The 16,866-nt window shown below is 43.0% G+C and overlaps 1 protein-coding gene across 3 annotated transcripts in view; it reads left to right on the forward strand.

Moving 5' to 3' along the window:
* The first annotated feature begins 438 nt into the window (after positions 1-438).
* The window catches only part of LOC132900195 (endothelin-converting enzyme-like 1), a 154,414-nt gene continuing 137,986 nt past the window's right edge, over positions 439-16,866 (forward strand). For all 3 annotated transcript variants that reach the window (XM_060942228.1, XM_060942226.1, XM_060942227.1), the window contains exons 1-4: positions 439-712; positions 14,170-14,879; positions 15,868-16,134; positions 16,337-16,405. In XM_060942228.1, the coding sequence (XP_060798211.1) occupies positions 14,274-14,879; positions 15,868-16,134; positions 16,337-16,405 (942 nt within the window). In that variant the 5' untranslated portion in view covers positions 439-712; positions 14,170-14,273. The remainder of the gene's footprint in view (positions 713-14,169; positions 14,880-15,867; positions 16,135-16,336; positions 16,406-16,866) is intronic.

Raw genomic sequence — 16,866 nt, forward strand, 5'->3', positions numbered from 1 at the left:
ACATTAAGCTACTTCTCCCCGCACGCGCGGCGTGCACGGAGTCCTCTCTCGGCTTGTATTGCGTGCGAAATGTTCGTGGTATGTGAAAACTTCCATTTCACCGAGACGCGATTAGATCAAACTCCCGGCCTAATCTTTATATAGGAAACACACACACACACACACACACACACACACACACACGGCAAGCAAGCCTCAGACGCGCGAGCGTTTTCTCATTTCCTCTGCATCAGGAAAGCACGCGCGTATTCATAATAGCCCAGGTTTTTTATTTAGGCTCGAGCGTTATGGGTGGGTCGTAAAGGAGTCTATTTGCATAGTAAGTGAATATTTAATGAGGCGATCGAACTCCGGGACAGGAGGAGATTTTCGGCGGAAAAAGCCGAGCGCTTCCGAATGTTTAATTAACTCGCGACATGGTTTATATCAGTGTGTGGCGTGCGGTAAGTCATTCGCGTGCGCGCGCCCACACACACACACACACAGAGACGGTTTCCCTCGTGCTCCCCTGACTGCACACACACGCACACACACACAGTCTTCTACAACACGCGCGTGCGACTCGTTTCTGCATCCCTCCGTTAACTGCCCCGTCATCACCCGTTACTCACGCCGTCATTTCTCTTACGGCTTAAGAAATACTTTTTTCTTTCTTTGCTTTCAGTTCCCTGAGGCTGTGCCTGTATAATTAGTGAGCACGAGACTTCTTGAGGTAAGTAACGGAAACACCAATAAAACGGCTTTATATGTTCGGACCGGTGATGGGTTTCCTCAGTTATTTCCCTCTCCGACACCCCGGGGTTCCGTTCAGACTTCAGGACAGGCCGAGTTTATTCGTGTTTGTTCGAGCACGCGAGCGCTTCATTTTGGCGCGCTTTAAAGTCGCGTGCTGGTTAAATGATTCTCAGCTCAGCCGTTGGGAAATCGAAGAGAAATACCGAATGATGTTTATTTTAAAAATAATAAAACTATTTTATTCTACACATATTTTGTCAGCTCGGACAGAGAAAATGGTGTGTAAATTGTATAGTGTTTGAATCGCCTGAGGAGGTAATTAGAGCACGAGTCTGTTTTTGGCAGGTTTTAAAGTCCTGGTAAGACTGTGTGACAGAAGCACTGAAGGATGTTTATATAAAAATGACATGTGTGTTTTCTCCAGATCAGCTGAGCTCGGCGGTCTCGGTGTGTAAATGGTCGATGTTTGTATCTCCTGAGGCGGTTATTAGAGCGGGAGAGCATTTGTTCGCGCGCTTTAAAGTCCGCGTGCTGACTGGATTCTCTGGTAAACCGTTAGGCTTTCTGACGGGTGTGTGTGTGTGTGTGTGTGTGTGTGTGTGCTTTTTTTAAATTGCAAAATTTCTCCATATTTTGCCAGATTTAATTATTCTTTTGTCTCAGATTGTACTTTATCCAGCTATGGTAATATTAGATTTGCTTGTGTTGTTTATTACAGTATCCTTCTGGCTCTCTGTCCTCCTGCTATTAGACTGTCAGAAACATAGAGGAAAGATGTTTGGATACAAAATCTTGTTTATTGTGTATAATTTTGTCAGTTTTCATTCAATTCTGTCTCATCTCATCTCATTATCTCTAGCCGCTTTATCCTGTTCTACAGGGTTGCAGGCAAGCTGGAGCCTATCCCAGCTGACTACGGGCGAAAGGCGGGGTACACCCTGGACAAGTCGCCAGGTCATCACAGGGCTGACACATATGGCCCTTTTCCACTACCCTTTTTCAGCTCACTTCAGCTCGCTTCAGCTCACTTCAGCCCGACACGGCTCGCGTTTCGACTACCAAAAACCAGCACGACTCAGCTCGCTCCAGCCCTGCTTAGCCCCTAAAACTCGCACCATTTTGGAGTAGGGCTGAAGCGAGCCAAACTGAGCCGAGTGAGGCTGGGGGCGTGAGCAGACACTCCCCTGTGCACTGATTGGTGAGGAGGAGTGTCCTCACATGCCCACACACGCCCTGCGAGCGCACTGGGATCTGTAAACACCGCAAACCCGGAAGAAGAATAATTACAAGAATTTCTGAAGCCTTATGCGCCTCGCCTCATCTATACGCTCTTGCCAGTATCTGTCCGCGTTGTCGGTGACAACAAGCCACAGCACCAAGACCAGCAACACTAACGACTCCATGTCCTCCATGTTTATTGTTTACTATCCGGGTCATGAGACTACCGCTTAAAAGCTCACTGATGTCACTGTTTGCACTGCTTAACGACATCACCTGACGTCCACCCACTTTCGCTAACTCCACCCAATGTGTCCACCCACTTCCAGCCAGCACGGTTCAGCGCGGTTGTAGTCGAAATGCAACTCCAACAGCCCCGCTCAGCTCGACTCAGCACGGCACGGCTCAGCCCGACTCAGCCGCGTTTGTAGTGGAAAAGCGGCATTAGACACAGACAACCATTCACACTCACATTCACACCTATGGTCAATTTAGAGTCACCAGTTAACCTAACCTGCATGTCTTTGGACTGTGGGGGAAACCGGAGCACCCGGAGGAAACCCACGCGGACACGGGGAGAACATGCAAACTCCGCACAGAAAGGCCCTCGTCGGCCACGGGGCTCGAACCCGGACCTTCTTGCTGTGAGGCGACAGCGCTAACCACTACACCACCGTGCCGCCCTTTTGGGATTCTGTTTAATGAAATTCTCTTAAAGTGTTAAAGTGACGGTTCATCGATATACCGCGATATTCAGCACACAATGCTGTAATCATGGTGGAGGTGATGTCATGTTGTGTATTTCTCTAACATGGCTTCTTATTTGTATAAATTATTTTTGCTTGTAATTGATTAATGTTGTCAGCCCTGTGATGACCTGGCGACTTCTCCGCCTTTCGCCCGTAGTCAGCTGGGCTTGCCTGTGACCCTGTAGAACAGGATAAAGCGGCTAGAGATAATTAGATGAGATGAGATTAATTAATGTCAATGTACCAACATTTATTTGGAGTGATTGGTGTCATGGAATAACATTCACACAATGTTATAGATAACAGTGAAGTTTCATGACACTTGTGTTACTGTACTGTGATAACATAAACCGTGATAAAAGTCTGGGCAGTTATCACAATTTGAATATTTAATTCTAGCACACGCCCAGATACTGGGCAACACAATGTGTGTGTGTGTGTGTGTGTGTGTGTAAGAGATTCTGAGAGGTCTGAAGAGCTAAATAAATGTGGCTAAGTGGCTTTTTATATTCTGTGTGTGTGTGTGTGTGTGTGTGTGTGTGTGTGTGTACCCTCCTGTCATGCTTTAGTAAATGGTCATTCATCAGATGAAAAGAGATCTAATACATTAACCTCTCACTCTCTGTGTACAACTTTGCTTGTATTCCCTCAGAGACTAGCACTGTGTGTGTGTGTGTGTGTGTGTGTGTGTGTGTGTGTGTGTGTGTGTGTGTGTGTATTTCATTACAAATGCCCAGAACTTCAAAATAAAATGATATCAAATAGCAACAGCTCAACCTTGAACAAGCTCTTTTTCTTCATTCTTACACAATTTGTAGGTCAATTGGCATTGGTGGAAAATGTTAAAGGAAGCTGTAGGTGGAGGCTGTTGAAGATGGAGACTATATATGGGGCTGGAGATGGCCGCTGTAAATGAGACTGTAGATGAGGCTGTAGATGGTGGTTGTAGATGAAGGTTGTACATGACATTTTAGATAAAGTTAGATTAGGTTGTAGATAAGGCTGTAGATGCGGCTGTGGATGAGTTTGTAGAAGTTGGTTGTCAATGAGGTTTTAGATGATGCTGTAGATTGAGGCTGCAGATTGAGGCTGCAGATTGAGGCTAAAAATAGGGTTGTATATGAGGCTCTAGATGAGGTTGTAGATGCAGCTGTTGATGGTTGTTCTAAATGAGGCTGTCGATGAGGTTGTAAATGAGGCTATAAGTGGTTGCTGTAGATGAGGCTGTAGATGGTTGTAGATGAGGTTGTAGATGAGGCTGTAAGTGACGCTGTAGATGAGGCTGTAGATGGTTGTAGATGAGGTTGTAGATGAGGCTGTAAGTGACGCTGTAGATGAGGTTGTAGATGAGGCTGTAGATGGTTGTTGTAGATGAGGCTGTAGATGAGGCTGTAGATGAGGTTGTATAATTGGCTGAAGAAGAGGCTATATATGGTGGTCATGGATGATTTTATAGATGAGATTGTAGATGAAGCTGTACATGTGGCTGAAGTTGAGTTTGTACATGGCACTGCAGATTGTGGTTGTAGATGAGCCTGTAGAGGATGCTATAGAGGTGGTTATAGATGAGGATGTATGTGAGGCTGTACATGGTGGTTTTTGATGAGGCTGTAGATGGTGGTTTTCAATGAGGCTATAGATGAGGGTGTAGATTAGCAATCATGTGTGTGTGTGAATGTGTGTTTGTGTGTGTGTGTGTGTCTATGTGTATGTGTGAGGATGAATGATGAATGGTCATGATTAATGATCGAGTGAATAAGAAGTGCCATATTCCAAAGAATAGTCCCTTGCCCCCAATTCAAGTTTCATTAGGTGTGTGTGTGAGATCTGTTTATGAGGTTCCCTGTATGAGGAAAACCTGGGAAGGCATGCTGAATTAGCATAACACGCACACACACACACATACACAATGAGGTGTATTGAAACCAGGAAGGCCTGGTAAAGACATCAGACTCCTGCTCCAGAGCATGTAAGGATCCATTTTCATAAACTGTTCTGTGTGCCCCCCCCCCCCCCCCCCCACACACACACACACAGGAGTTTGTTCTCTTTTTGTTCTGAAGATTTATATTCACTCTCCCATCTACTTTCCCACTTTGGTTTGGCATGAGAACATAGACGTCTTCTCAGAACTTTTCACAGTCTGGGAAGGAAACGCTTGTGTGTGTGTGTGTGTGTGTGTGTGTGTGTGTGTGTGTGTGTGTGTGTGTGTGTCACAACCCATCAGTTTCCTTGACTCCTTCAAAGCTTTCTAACTCCACCCACTGTCTGCTTTCCATCAGGAACCTTCCTCTGATACACCACAGGACAGACTTTCTTCACAGTATTATTGTGTTTTCCAGGCAATGTTCTGTACAAATGCATGCTGGATGAAATGCAGGATGAAAACTTAATTCCTGTTCATCTGTGCTTTTCCCCATAATTCTTAGTGCCATAGGGCACTGAGAATAAGGTCACATGGTCATCAATTGCTAATTACTCCTCAAACATTCAGAAAAGTCTAAAATTCAAGGAATATGGAGCATACAAGAGAACATCAGATCTGGAAAGAAAGAAAATATGATAAAAAATAGCAAAAGTAACAAATTTAAGGCTTTTTAAACTTACTTACTTACTGCCCATTATGCCTGCTGACATGTAGGGCAGAAACAACGGATGACCACTTCTGCCTGTCCTGGGCCAATTTCTGTACTGTGCCCCAAGTGTGGTTCAGGGTCTTCATTTCTGACTCTACCGTGCATTGCCAAGTGTTCTTGGGTCACCCTCTCTTATGCCATCCTTCTGGTGTTTAGTGTAGAGCAGTATGTGTGATGTTCTCTTGCTGTCTTTGAAGGATGTGTCCGATCCATCTCCATCACCTTCATATAATGATGGTTTCCATGCTGTCCTGATTACAGTGAGTGAATAGTTCTTGGTTAGAGATGGTTCTTGGCCAGAAAATGCATAGAATTAAACGGAAATTCTTGGTGTGGAATGCTGAGAGTTTGGAAATGTTATACTCAGTCATTCTCCAGCATTCTGAACCATATAGAAGTGTAGATAGAACACAGCTCTTGTACAATCTTAGCTTGGTATTGGTGCTATATTGGTGACCTCCATACGTTATTCAACATTACAAAGGCGTTTCTGGCTTTTAATATCACTACCTGCCCCTCCATTATGCCTGACAATGCTGCCTAGGTAGGTAAACTCCGCTGTTGCTTGTAAATCTACTCTGTCTACTTGGACTGGTGAAGGGTTTGGGATGTTGTGTGTCATGACTTATGTTTTCTTTTGGCTGATCTTCAATCCCACTTGCTTAGCATATGTGCTGAGATGAGATGTTTTTTCTTACATGTGCTGGTGTGTATGGGAAAGAAGGGCTAGATCATCTGCAAAGTTGAGGTCCACCAGGGTGGTAAAGAGGCTCCACCTTATGTCTCTTGGTTGGTCTTCAGTGGTGTGTCGCATTACCCATTTGATGGTCAGGTTGAAGAGTAATACTGACATGATGCATCCCTGTCTGGCTCCTGTTTTAACTTCAGAGCAATTCCAGCGTTATGGACGTGACACTTGAACTCAAAATGGCAACAAATGACCCAGTGCATGTTTTATTGTCTCCCAGTATTTAAACAGGTGTTGCATATTTTAAGGCTGTACCATACTGGAGAAGTGATAGAACAAGAACAATTCCCATAGTACATCTAGGGCATGCCAGAAAATGCCAATAAAAGATGCGTTATGGATGTGACAGAAAAAGTATCACTTTTCTTGGGTGACTGTACATTTTTATCAAACTCTGTGAAATTGTAAACCTAATGTCGAAATGGAGATATCCATTTGATAGAGGGGTCCAAGGTGAATATTAAAAAAATCTTTGTTTAAAATATTTTGTACTTCATGCAGAGTTTCGGAAGGAAAAGTCAGCGTTATGGATGTGACGAAATTCCGTTATGGATGTGACGCGTCTGAAATAGACATGGCATATGTTTAGAAAATCAGCAATTTAACCACCATAACCCTTTGAAAAACTCCCTAAATATCAGCTAAAACTATCAAAGTTCTTAAATAATATTTAGGATGGCTATTGTTTTGCTGTTTTGTGGATTTTAGCATACATTTCTGTGGCTTGTGGCAATAATATAGAATTGTACATGATCAAAGTTGATTTTAGCTTGGGTTTTACATTATAAGAAAGAAAGACTGACAGTGACATATTAGATTGGTTACAAATTGGTTCAACTTATTCACATCTGTAAAATACAGGCCTAGGTGAGATCTCTGGGAGTGGTTTTGATGTATTACATGTTGCTTTATTTTTGCATGGTGAGGTTGACATTTACATGGAATTGCCCTTCAGAAGTGTTGTCACTGTTTCCCACTGCACAAGTGAAGTTGCTGTAGAAACTCTTGATGAGTAGAATTATCTGTTGGAGGATGCCATATGCATGAAGTGTATGCCAAAAGCTGTTTTGATGGATACTGTCAAAGGCTTTCTCAAAATCCACAAAGTTGATGTACAGCTGTCTCTGCCATTCTGTACACTGCTCTATGATATTGTGCAAGGTGAATATTTGGTCGACACAACCTTTGTAGAAGCCTGCCTACTCTCTCTTTAACTGCTCATCCAATGCATCAGAGATTCTCTATATGATGATCTTTGTAAGGATCTTGCTTGTAATGGATAGGAGGGTGATCCTGCATCAGTTGTTGCAATTATTAAGTGCTCCCTTCTTCGGTATCTTCACAATGATGCCCTTGGCCCATTTGTTTGGTATCTTCTTTTCCTCCCAAATGGCTGTAAAAGTGGGTGGAGAATCTTTGCAGCTAGCTCAGGATTGGTCTTGAATAGCTCTCCATTTTGGTTGTCATGTCCGGGAGCATTCCTCCTCTTAAGGGATTTTATAGCAGCAATAATTTATTCCTTCTCAGGTGGGGTGGTGATAATATCCATGTCTTCCTCAGCTTCCTGTATATCAACTTCTATTGGCGGTAGTGGTCTGTTAAGGATTTCACTGATGTGTTCTGCCTATCAAGCATCTTGCTCTCTTTCTGATGTTCGTAGTCTCCCTTGCTTGTCTTTAACAGGAGCATCTGTAGTTCCTCTGTACTTGCCACATATAGTTCTGGTGATCCTGCATACTTTGCCTTGCTGCCCATTACTGGCTGCTTTCTCTGCCTCTTTTGCAAGGTTGTCCATGCATGTCTGCTCTGGTCATTTTCTTGACAATCCGTTCAGATTCCCTATATTGGTGCTATCTTTCTTATAGTCTTCCAGACCTTGACTTGTGGACTTTCTTCTTTAGTGCTGTTCAATTTTCTATAGCCTGCCAGGTGGTTGGCATTATCCATTCTTTCTTCTTGTGCTGTTTGAAACCTAAGCGAGCCTCACTACTTTTGGAGAATGCTGTTCTGACTTGCATCCACTTCCTATTAATTTCATCTGTATCTGATTGGGAATGATCTTCAATATCAACCAGCACTTGGAACTTATTCTTCAGTTGTAAAGTAAACGCAGTCTTCATTTGGGGATCCTCTAACTTCCTAATGTTGTAATGCTGATGTCCTGTCTTTTGGTATCTGGTTCTTCTAAGCTTTAATCTCAGTATTTCTGCTCTGGCTCTGGCACTGGTTCTGGCACTGGCTCTTGCGCTGGAGCTGGCACTGGTTCTGACTTTGGTTCTGGCACTGGCTCAGGTGCTGGCACTGACTTAGGCACTGGCCCTGATTCTGGTGCTGGTTCTGGCACAGACTCTTGCACTGGCGCTGACTCTTACACTGGTCCTAGCTCTGGCTCTGGTTTGGTTGCTGGCTGTGGCTCTAGCTCTGGTTCCGACTTTGGCTCTTGCTCTACCAGTGACTCTGGTTCAGGCACTGGCTTTGGCTCTGATTCTTGCTCAGGCTCTGGTTCTGGCTCTGGTGCTGGCTCTGGCTCTTACTCTAGCAGTGCTCTGGCTTCTGCTCTGGTTCAGGCGCTGGCTCTGGCTCTGACGCAGACTCTGGCACTTGCACTAGCTCTGACTCTGGTTCTGGTTCAGGCACTGGCTCTGATGCAGGCTCTGGCTGTTATGCTAGCTCTAGCTCTGACTCTGGCTCTGACGCAGGCTCCAGCTCTTGCACTGGTTTTATCTCTGGCTCTGGTTCAGTTGCTGGCTCTGGCTCTGATGAAGGCTCTGGCTCTTGCTTTGGTTCTAGCTCTGGCTCTGATGCAGGCTTCGGCTCTTGTCCTGGTTCTAGCTTTGGCTGTGGTTCTGGTTCAGGTGCTGGCTCTGGTCCAGGTGCTGGCTCTGGGATTGACTGTGGGATGGGCTGTGGGACTGGCTCTGAAGCGATGGCTTCAAGGAGGAGCTCAGGAGCAACTGTCTCCTCTACTGTCACTGTGTTGGCCGCTGGGAGGAGCTCTGGAGCAATGGCCTCCTCTGCTGCCATTGCATCAGCCTCAGACGTGATAGCTCCCTCCCAAACATTTTTATGGGGGTCCTCCTTCTTTAATACCTCATAAATGTACCTGAAAAGCCTGTGAACTCCAAAGGCACGGGTGCTCTACTCTCATGAGGTACTCGACCCATCAGTGTGCTCATCCCATCAGCCAAGGGACCATGTAGCTTAATCCAGACAGGTTCTGGAGGCTTAGGCTCTTCTAGAGCCCCATAAAAGAAGGCACACTGCATGGTGAATCCACAAGGGTGATATTCTCTAGCCTGGGCCCGCCCATCCTAAGCGTGACGCAACACAAGGGCCTGTTGCGAGCTTACTCTGGCCAGGCAAGCTATCTACAGCTCTTCCAAGCTCCCGAAAAATCGGGAGCCAATCAACTTTGAGCATCTCCAACGGCCCTGGGTAGAGGCGTGTTCAAGGCAGTGACGTAGTAGAACTGCGACCAGAAGTCATAGATTACAGAATCTATGCCGGAAGCGCTTCATTCACTAGAAACATTACGAACATGGAGCAAGTTCTCATTGAAAACGGAGCAAAGAGCAGCCCTGGAGGTATTTATTGAAAGGAAGGACGTTTTCGCCTTGCTCCCGACCGGCTTCGGTAAGAGTTTAATCTACCAGTTAGCCCCGTCGCGTCACATACATCAGAGGAAAGAGTGATGTGATTGGTTTAAGCTTCGTCACAGCCTTTTCTGGCTTCGACCAGTAGCAAACTGAGGCATTTCAGGGAGGCGGGTCAACCACGCACTTTGGGTAACGGTTGGGCTTAATATCTTTGCCAGACCAAATGCTCGCAGAGCTTTGAAGTCGCGTTAGCCAGACTAGATATTCTCCATCATAGGGTGTTGGAGTGTCTACTCCAGTATGCTGCTGGAAAAACAAGGCTAGGGGCTGAGGTATGAAAATCTAGAAGTGGCTTGGAATGGCGTACTGGAACACTTCTGCTACATCCATAGTTTGGCGAAGTATTCTGTCAGGGAGGGGTTGGAAGACAGATGTAAGTGCAGAAACATTATTTATTTATAAAATAGATACCACCCACTCTTTTACCACCCACAGTTACTATGACCTGGATGACTGAGAATCTTCACAGACATGTTATGAAAGAGACAACAGGCAAACAATCCAAATTGGCAGGCAAAATCGGAAACGAGGAAACATGCAAAAGGTCGAGCGAAGCACAAACAGAAAATTACAGGAACAGGCAGAATCAAGAAATGAGGAAACAAGAAAACAGGAATCAGGAAACCAGGAAAACAATCAAGGAACTAAGGCTCGGTAATGTGTCCACACATAATGCAGTACTTTGTACTGAGTGTTGTTTTCATATTCTTTATATAGGCGTGCTGATTGCGCCTTAATCCTGTGCAGGTGTGCATCGTTAATGGTGTGTGCAAGAGTCCACTTGACTTGCGCCCAGTCCAGAGCGCGCCCGAGAATCCGACTGATGCATGCACCATGATGTGCAGGTGTGACAATGAGGAAGAAACCTTGAGAGGGACCAGACTCAAAAGGGAACCCATCTTCATTTGGGTGATAACAGATAGTGTGATTTTAAATAATTCTCTTCTATAAGCGTGTCCTACTAACCCCATTTTCAGAAAATTTGGGATATTTTCCAAAATACAATAAAAAAATAATAATCTGTGATTTGTTAATTCATGTGAACTGACAAAAGTACAAGGAAAAGATTTTCAGTAGTTTTACTAACCAACTTAATTGTATTTTGTAAATATAAATGAAGTTAAAAATTGATGCCTGCAACACACTCAAAAAAGTTGGGACAAAGGCATTTCATTACATCACTCTGATGTAATACAACCCATTGTATTACATCACTGTTCCTTTTAATAACCCTTTTTAATTATATGGGATCTGAGGATACTAATTGTTGCAGTTTTGCAATTGGAATTTTTTGTCCATTCTTGCTTGATACAAGACTTCAGCTGCTCAACAGTCCGTGGTCACTGATTCTCCTCTTCATGATGCATTATACATTCTCAATAGGAAACAGATCTGGACTGGCAGCAGGCCAGTCAAGCATACGCACTCTGTGTCTACAAAGCCACGCTGTTCAGGTATTCACATTGTAACTAATTTGCATAGGGTTGAGAAAATCTCAGTTTAAATGTTGCTTGTTTTGGAAATTGTAGTTCTGTATACATAGAAAATGAATGTCTCCTGTTGCTTTGTCTCTTGCTGGTTTAGTGAGTGTCACATTGAGTCGATATTGGCCTGGGTGATAAAACAGTAGCAGTATGTACCATTGTTCAACACTTCATCAATCGGATTTATGGTATGGCGCCTTATCCACCTGAGCCACGACGCCCCTACAACAGCGCTCGAAACTAACGGTGTCCCGACGTCCTGGGGACCATAAAAAATGTCATCGGGACACAAAATTATCATATCTGGGACAATCCCGGGACAATGGAAAAAAATAGATCTAGAAAAAAAGTTCTACATTAATATTATTTACAAAGCCGTAACACATACGTAGACATTCACCTAATTTGTCAATTTTAATTTTAAAACGTTAACAGCGAAAAATACATAGTAGCTACACTTTCGATGCACCTGCATCCGTAGGCTACAGAGCAGCGCATTCTGTTCTAGAATCTTCGGCCGGTGTCTGCATTATATGGACTTTGAATGGAATTGCTACCGCACACGCTGCGCCGACTCTTGCCAGAACAAAAATGCTTAAGTGGTTGAAGCGGACCGACCGCGGGGAAGAAACTGAAAGCCCAGACATAACGTCTCCGGGACCTTCAGGATCCAAAGTGTCATCGCCTGGTCTGCAGGCAACGCTAGCAACTGAATGAACTTAATGAACACTGTTAGACACGTTATAAAATACAACAGGAATGATGTGGATGATATTGACGGAAGATACCGTTCAACAGAATAAATGAGTTTTCTTGGTGTCTTTCTAGTTCAGAAAGTTTAGTCAGTCAGCAGCACAACTAGGCTCGGACCTGCCACTATGTTGATGTTGCTAACATTTGCACCCACGTTTCGGCAGTGAAAGTTCATAAAATGGATAACAGAAAGTTCATAAAAATGGATAACGGTAATGGATAACGGAAAGTTCATAAAATGGATAACGGTAATGGTGAAAATTATAAGTTGGCCTTATAAGTGCCAACAGATATTCAAGGTATAAGTAGATGAAATGAACATAAAAGGGGTCTTATTTTCAACTAAAGTGTACTGCAGATGTAGGGAGTTGTAACATTTTCTGAATGAGCTAGTTGGCCCCTTTAAATAAACGGGTATCTATTCATACAGTGAGATCGCCAAAGTTTAATAAACTGAAAATGCAATAACTCTAATTTTGAAGTAGATGATGTATAGGATGTGTCGCTTGTGTCTTGTGACTTATTGTAAAAATGATATAAAGGGTTCAAAATCGCATAGTTACAAATATAATAGTAACTTCATATGATAATATTAACCACTGGTTATTTCAGAGAGGAAAAAAATGGGGACACTATTGCTTCCATTCGGGACAATACAACACAGAATTCGGGACCACTGGGGGACACAAAGAAAAAAAAATTAATTTCGAGCCCTGCCCCACAAACAGCCCACATTTAACAGGGGTATTGTTTGGTTGCACCATCGACATGTGAGAACAACAGAAACAGCATGGAGTGAGAAAATGAGCAGTGTTTCTCACAGGTCTTAAATATACTTGTGGTGGTAGTCAGTGGAAAGTGCTGGTACAAAAAAACACTTTCCCTTGTGTGATTTCAGATCATATTGGAATTCGCTCCATTTGCACTGCTCGGTAAATCATGCATGTTATATATCCATGACAACCACAGGTTGCTTTTAAATTTTCTATGTGAGTTCTGATAATAAAAACAAAAATGGTCTATTAATTTCTGTTACTGACACAAAAGTAGAATGATCAAATGTACATGGACTGTTAGTGTCCTTTTAATCATCAGTTAAATAGGGTAGAAAAAAGCGCTAAGCTGAATGCGTTGACTGGACTCAAGTGTTCCATGTTGTCATGGTAACATTGACAATAACATGTAACATGCAAACTGTCTACAGCATGAAAGCTTGCTGATCATGTGGTCGGTTATTTGGCAAATCATTCCAGCCCAACACAGCTCATTTTAGCGATATAGTACATTGTGTTCATTATTATTTACAGTATCTGTCATTCTCACTCTTCAGACTAATTTGCTAAAATGGGTTGCCATCTATACTTGGCGTGATATCAGCACTGATATCAGCACTGAAACTCAGATTATATAACAGATTGTTACAGTGGTCCTACAATGTAACATTGCTCCTATTGGTGACTTTTTCAATGTGCATCTTAACATTCACCTTCTCACATTCTGTTCCGAAATTTCTGAAATCTTCAGATTTTCTGAAATCTTCAGAATTTGTTTGTTGATCATCTTTGGTTGCAGTTACTCTTGGTGGGCATGTCGTGTTAAATGGCCTTAGACAACTGATTTTAACTCAAGGAATTATTTCATAATTTGAGAATTTTGCCATTGACAGCGTTATCATGACAAAACATACAGTGTAAATCAGCCTTATGTCAAGTGCAACCTAAACCTTTAAATTAATCTCATCCAGCACTTTCTTTTTTTGTCCGTTTTCTGTACTACAGTGAAAGAACAGATTTTCTTCTTGCTCATGGATAGTATAAGATAGTGCAGGAGAAGTTTTTTTTCCTGAGGATTTCCTGTTGCTCTCTGCTTTACCAAGACCAACTCTGCAAAACAGTGACTTTCACTGGAAGCATGAATAAATAAGTGTGCTCTATTTCTTCCAATCTCTCTCCCACTTTCTGATCGATTGGCTGCACGTCTCTGACAGATGAGTGTAACAAATCAATTCAAACAACTTTAGGATAGAGTGATAGAACAAAAAAATAAAAGGAGTGATGGGATGAAAAAGGTCCTTACAAGGAAAGAGGTGTGTTTTGTCATCCTCGGGCATTTTAATCAAGTATTCAACCTTGTATCATCCATCTCTTATGCTGTTTAATGTCCTAAGTCTCTGTCTTCACTTCTACACAGGATTGGTGAAAAAGTACAGGAGAGTGGGAAAGAACTTCCTCTCTCACAGCAAACCTAGATCAAAGGTCAAGTGTTTAAAGGTCATGCTCTTAGTGTGAGCCAACATGTTCCACACATTCCCCAACAAATCCAAGCCGCATTCCCCAGTCTCACTGGAGAAGACCTATTCACTCACGGCGCATTATGATGACTTCCAAGAAGTGAAGTATGGGAGCCGGTACAGCAGCAATGGCATGAGCTTGACACTGGGCGGGTCGCTAGATCGTAGTGGGCGGTCCCGGGGTGGGACAGGAGGTGGGGCTGGTGGAAGTAAGTCCTCCAGTACTGAGAGATGGAGTCGCCGTGAGATCTGCCTGCTTTCTGCACTAGTCTTTGCCGGTGGCGTGTGCGTGATCCTGGGCTGCATGCTGGCGCTGAAGTTAGTCTGGCTGGACGCTCAGGACACTCACTGTGAGCGGGAGTGTGGGACAGTGCGGCGCTCGCTCCTGAGGGCTGCTCGCTTTGTCCAGGCCAACGTAGATGCCAGCGTGGCACCTTGTCATGACTTCTACAGCTTTGCATGTGGTGGCTGGCTGCGACGACACGCCATTCCTGAGGACAAACTCAGCTATGGTGTCATCACAGCCATTGGGGAGCAGAACCAGGAAAAGCTACAGCGCCTGCTGGAGGAACCAGTCAGGAGGAAGGGCCCTAACAGTGCTGAGAGAAAGGTTCTCACACACATGCACACACACACACACACACACACACACACACACACACACACACACAAGCCCACTATCAGCAAGTGTTTAATTTCATTGTTTATTACAAAACTTAATACAGAAGTACAGAATTATGTTCTGTGGACATGTATTATCTAGGAATACGTGATACAAACTGAGATTAATCATTTTTTAGCCACATGACCTTATATGAAATTGTAACAATCTAAATATATTATAATATGTATTATAATAGGCCATGAAATTTGCAGTTTTTCTTTTGATGCTATTCCATTCAAATGGTAATGCTGCATCAAAATAGCTGCCTTTTTACCTACAAACATCAAAGCAGACATGGAGCTCTTCCTGCTTTACAAAATCTCCACATAAGGGGGTTATGATCATAAAAATAAACATAAAATGTTTAAATGATACATATGTTATCCAAATGTTTGCTATCAGATTTAATTATCTGAGTCATTAGAGCTTTTTTTAGACTTGACCTGTCCACACACAGAAACCAGAACCAACAGCACTGCTAAACTGTAGATTTAGTACATTTATAAAATGTGTGTATGTCAGTAACGTGACAAGCTATGGTTTTTTTTTGTTTGTTTTATTAACTTCAAGAGAGAAAAAAGAGAAGCTGGTGAGCAAACGACTGTTCATAGCTGCTATAACATAAGTGACAACATGAACTTGTTTCACAGAAATGATAGGAAAATATTCAGCATCACGGCAGTAATAGTAACTCCACTTCATCACACCACACTCAGTGTTTTATTGTAACTAACACACACACACTGTTTTTCATATCTGCTTATACCTTACATATCTTTAAATTATTAAGCTGTAGAGTAAGTTCAATAACTTAATTTAAAAAGTAGTTGATGTCATGAAAATTTTACTTCCTATTTCAGACATGCAGTTAATTATATGTTGTATTTTAGTGACAATAATCTGCTGGCCTTTCTTTCCTTTTTCTTTGACTTAGGTGAAGGAGTTTTATCGTTCTTGTGTCAACATCCAGGAAATCGATCGCCTCGGAGCCGAGCCCATGATGGAGGTGATTGACAGCTGTGGTGGGTGGGACTTGGCTGGAGCGCCGTCTCGAGGGGCGGGTTGGGAAAGTGGCTCCGTCCAGACAAGACCTGACTTTAATGAAATGCTCTATAGGACCCAGGGGGTGTACAGCACGGCCGTCTTCTTCTCACTCACTGTTAATGTGGATGATAAAAACTCATCACGCAATGCCATACGAGTGAGTGTGTGTGTGTTTAGACAGTTCTAGTACCTACTACTGGATGTATGCATTATAATCAGCCTCACTATAATACAACCTCAAATTGTGTGTGTGTGTGTGTGTGTGTTTAGACAGTTCTAGTACCTACTACTGGATGTATGCATTATAATCAGCCTCACTATAATACAACCTCAAATTGTGTGTGTGTGTGTGTGTGTAGATTGATCAGGAGGGTCTGACATTGCCTGAGAGGACTCTGTACCTGGGTCAGGATGAGGACAGTGTGAAGGTATAGCACCTGTAGAAATGTGCGTGTGTGTGTGTGTGTGTGAGAGAGAGAGAGAGAGAGTAATATGGAAAAAATGAACATGTATTACTAAATAAAAATTTTATGAATTTATGACGATAGAGCTGCATCTCTCCATACAATTTACCCTGACTTGTCACTAAATATGCACCTTTCCAATATGGGGGACATTTTGTTGCAGCAGCTAGTACAATGGCTAATCGAGCATTTCCTGTTTCTTAGATCTATAGTGGAGATATAATAATCAGTGCTAATATTGTATGTAAAGTCATTACTCCATTTTCATTCATACTTTAATCCTTTTATTTTGTCCTCCATATGCTGACTCATTCTTTATTCCATTTCTCATAGCCATCTGTCACTTTCCTTTTGTTCCTGCTGTTAGCTCATACACCAAAATAATCGTGTCAAATGTGTGTCTAGGGCACCAGCTGATGATATCA

Source organism: Neoarius graeffei, chromosome 16, assembly GCF_027579695.1.
Source record: "Neoarius graeffei isolate fNeoGra1 chromosome 16, fNeoGra1.pri, whole genome shotgun sequence".
NCBI lineage: Eukaryota > Metazoa > Chordata > Actinopteri > Siluriformes > Ariidae > Neoarius > Neoarius graeffei.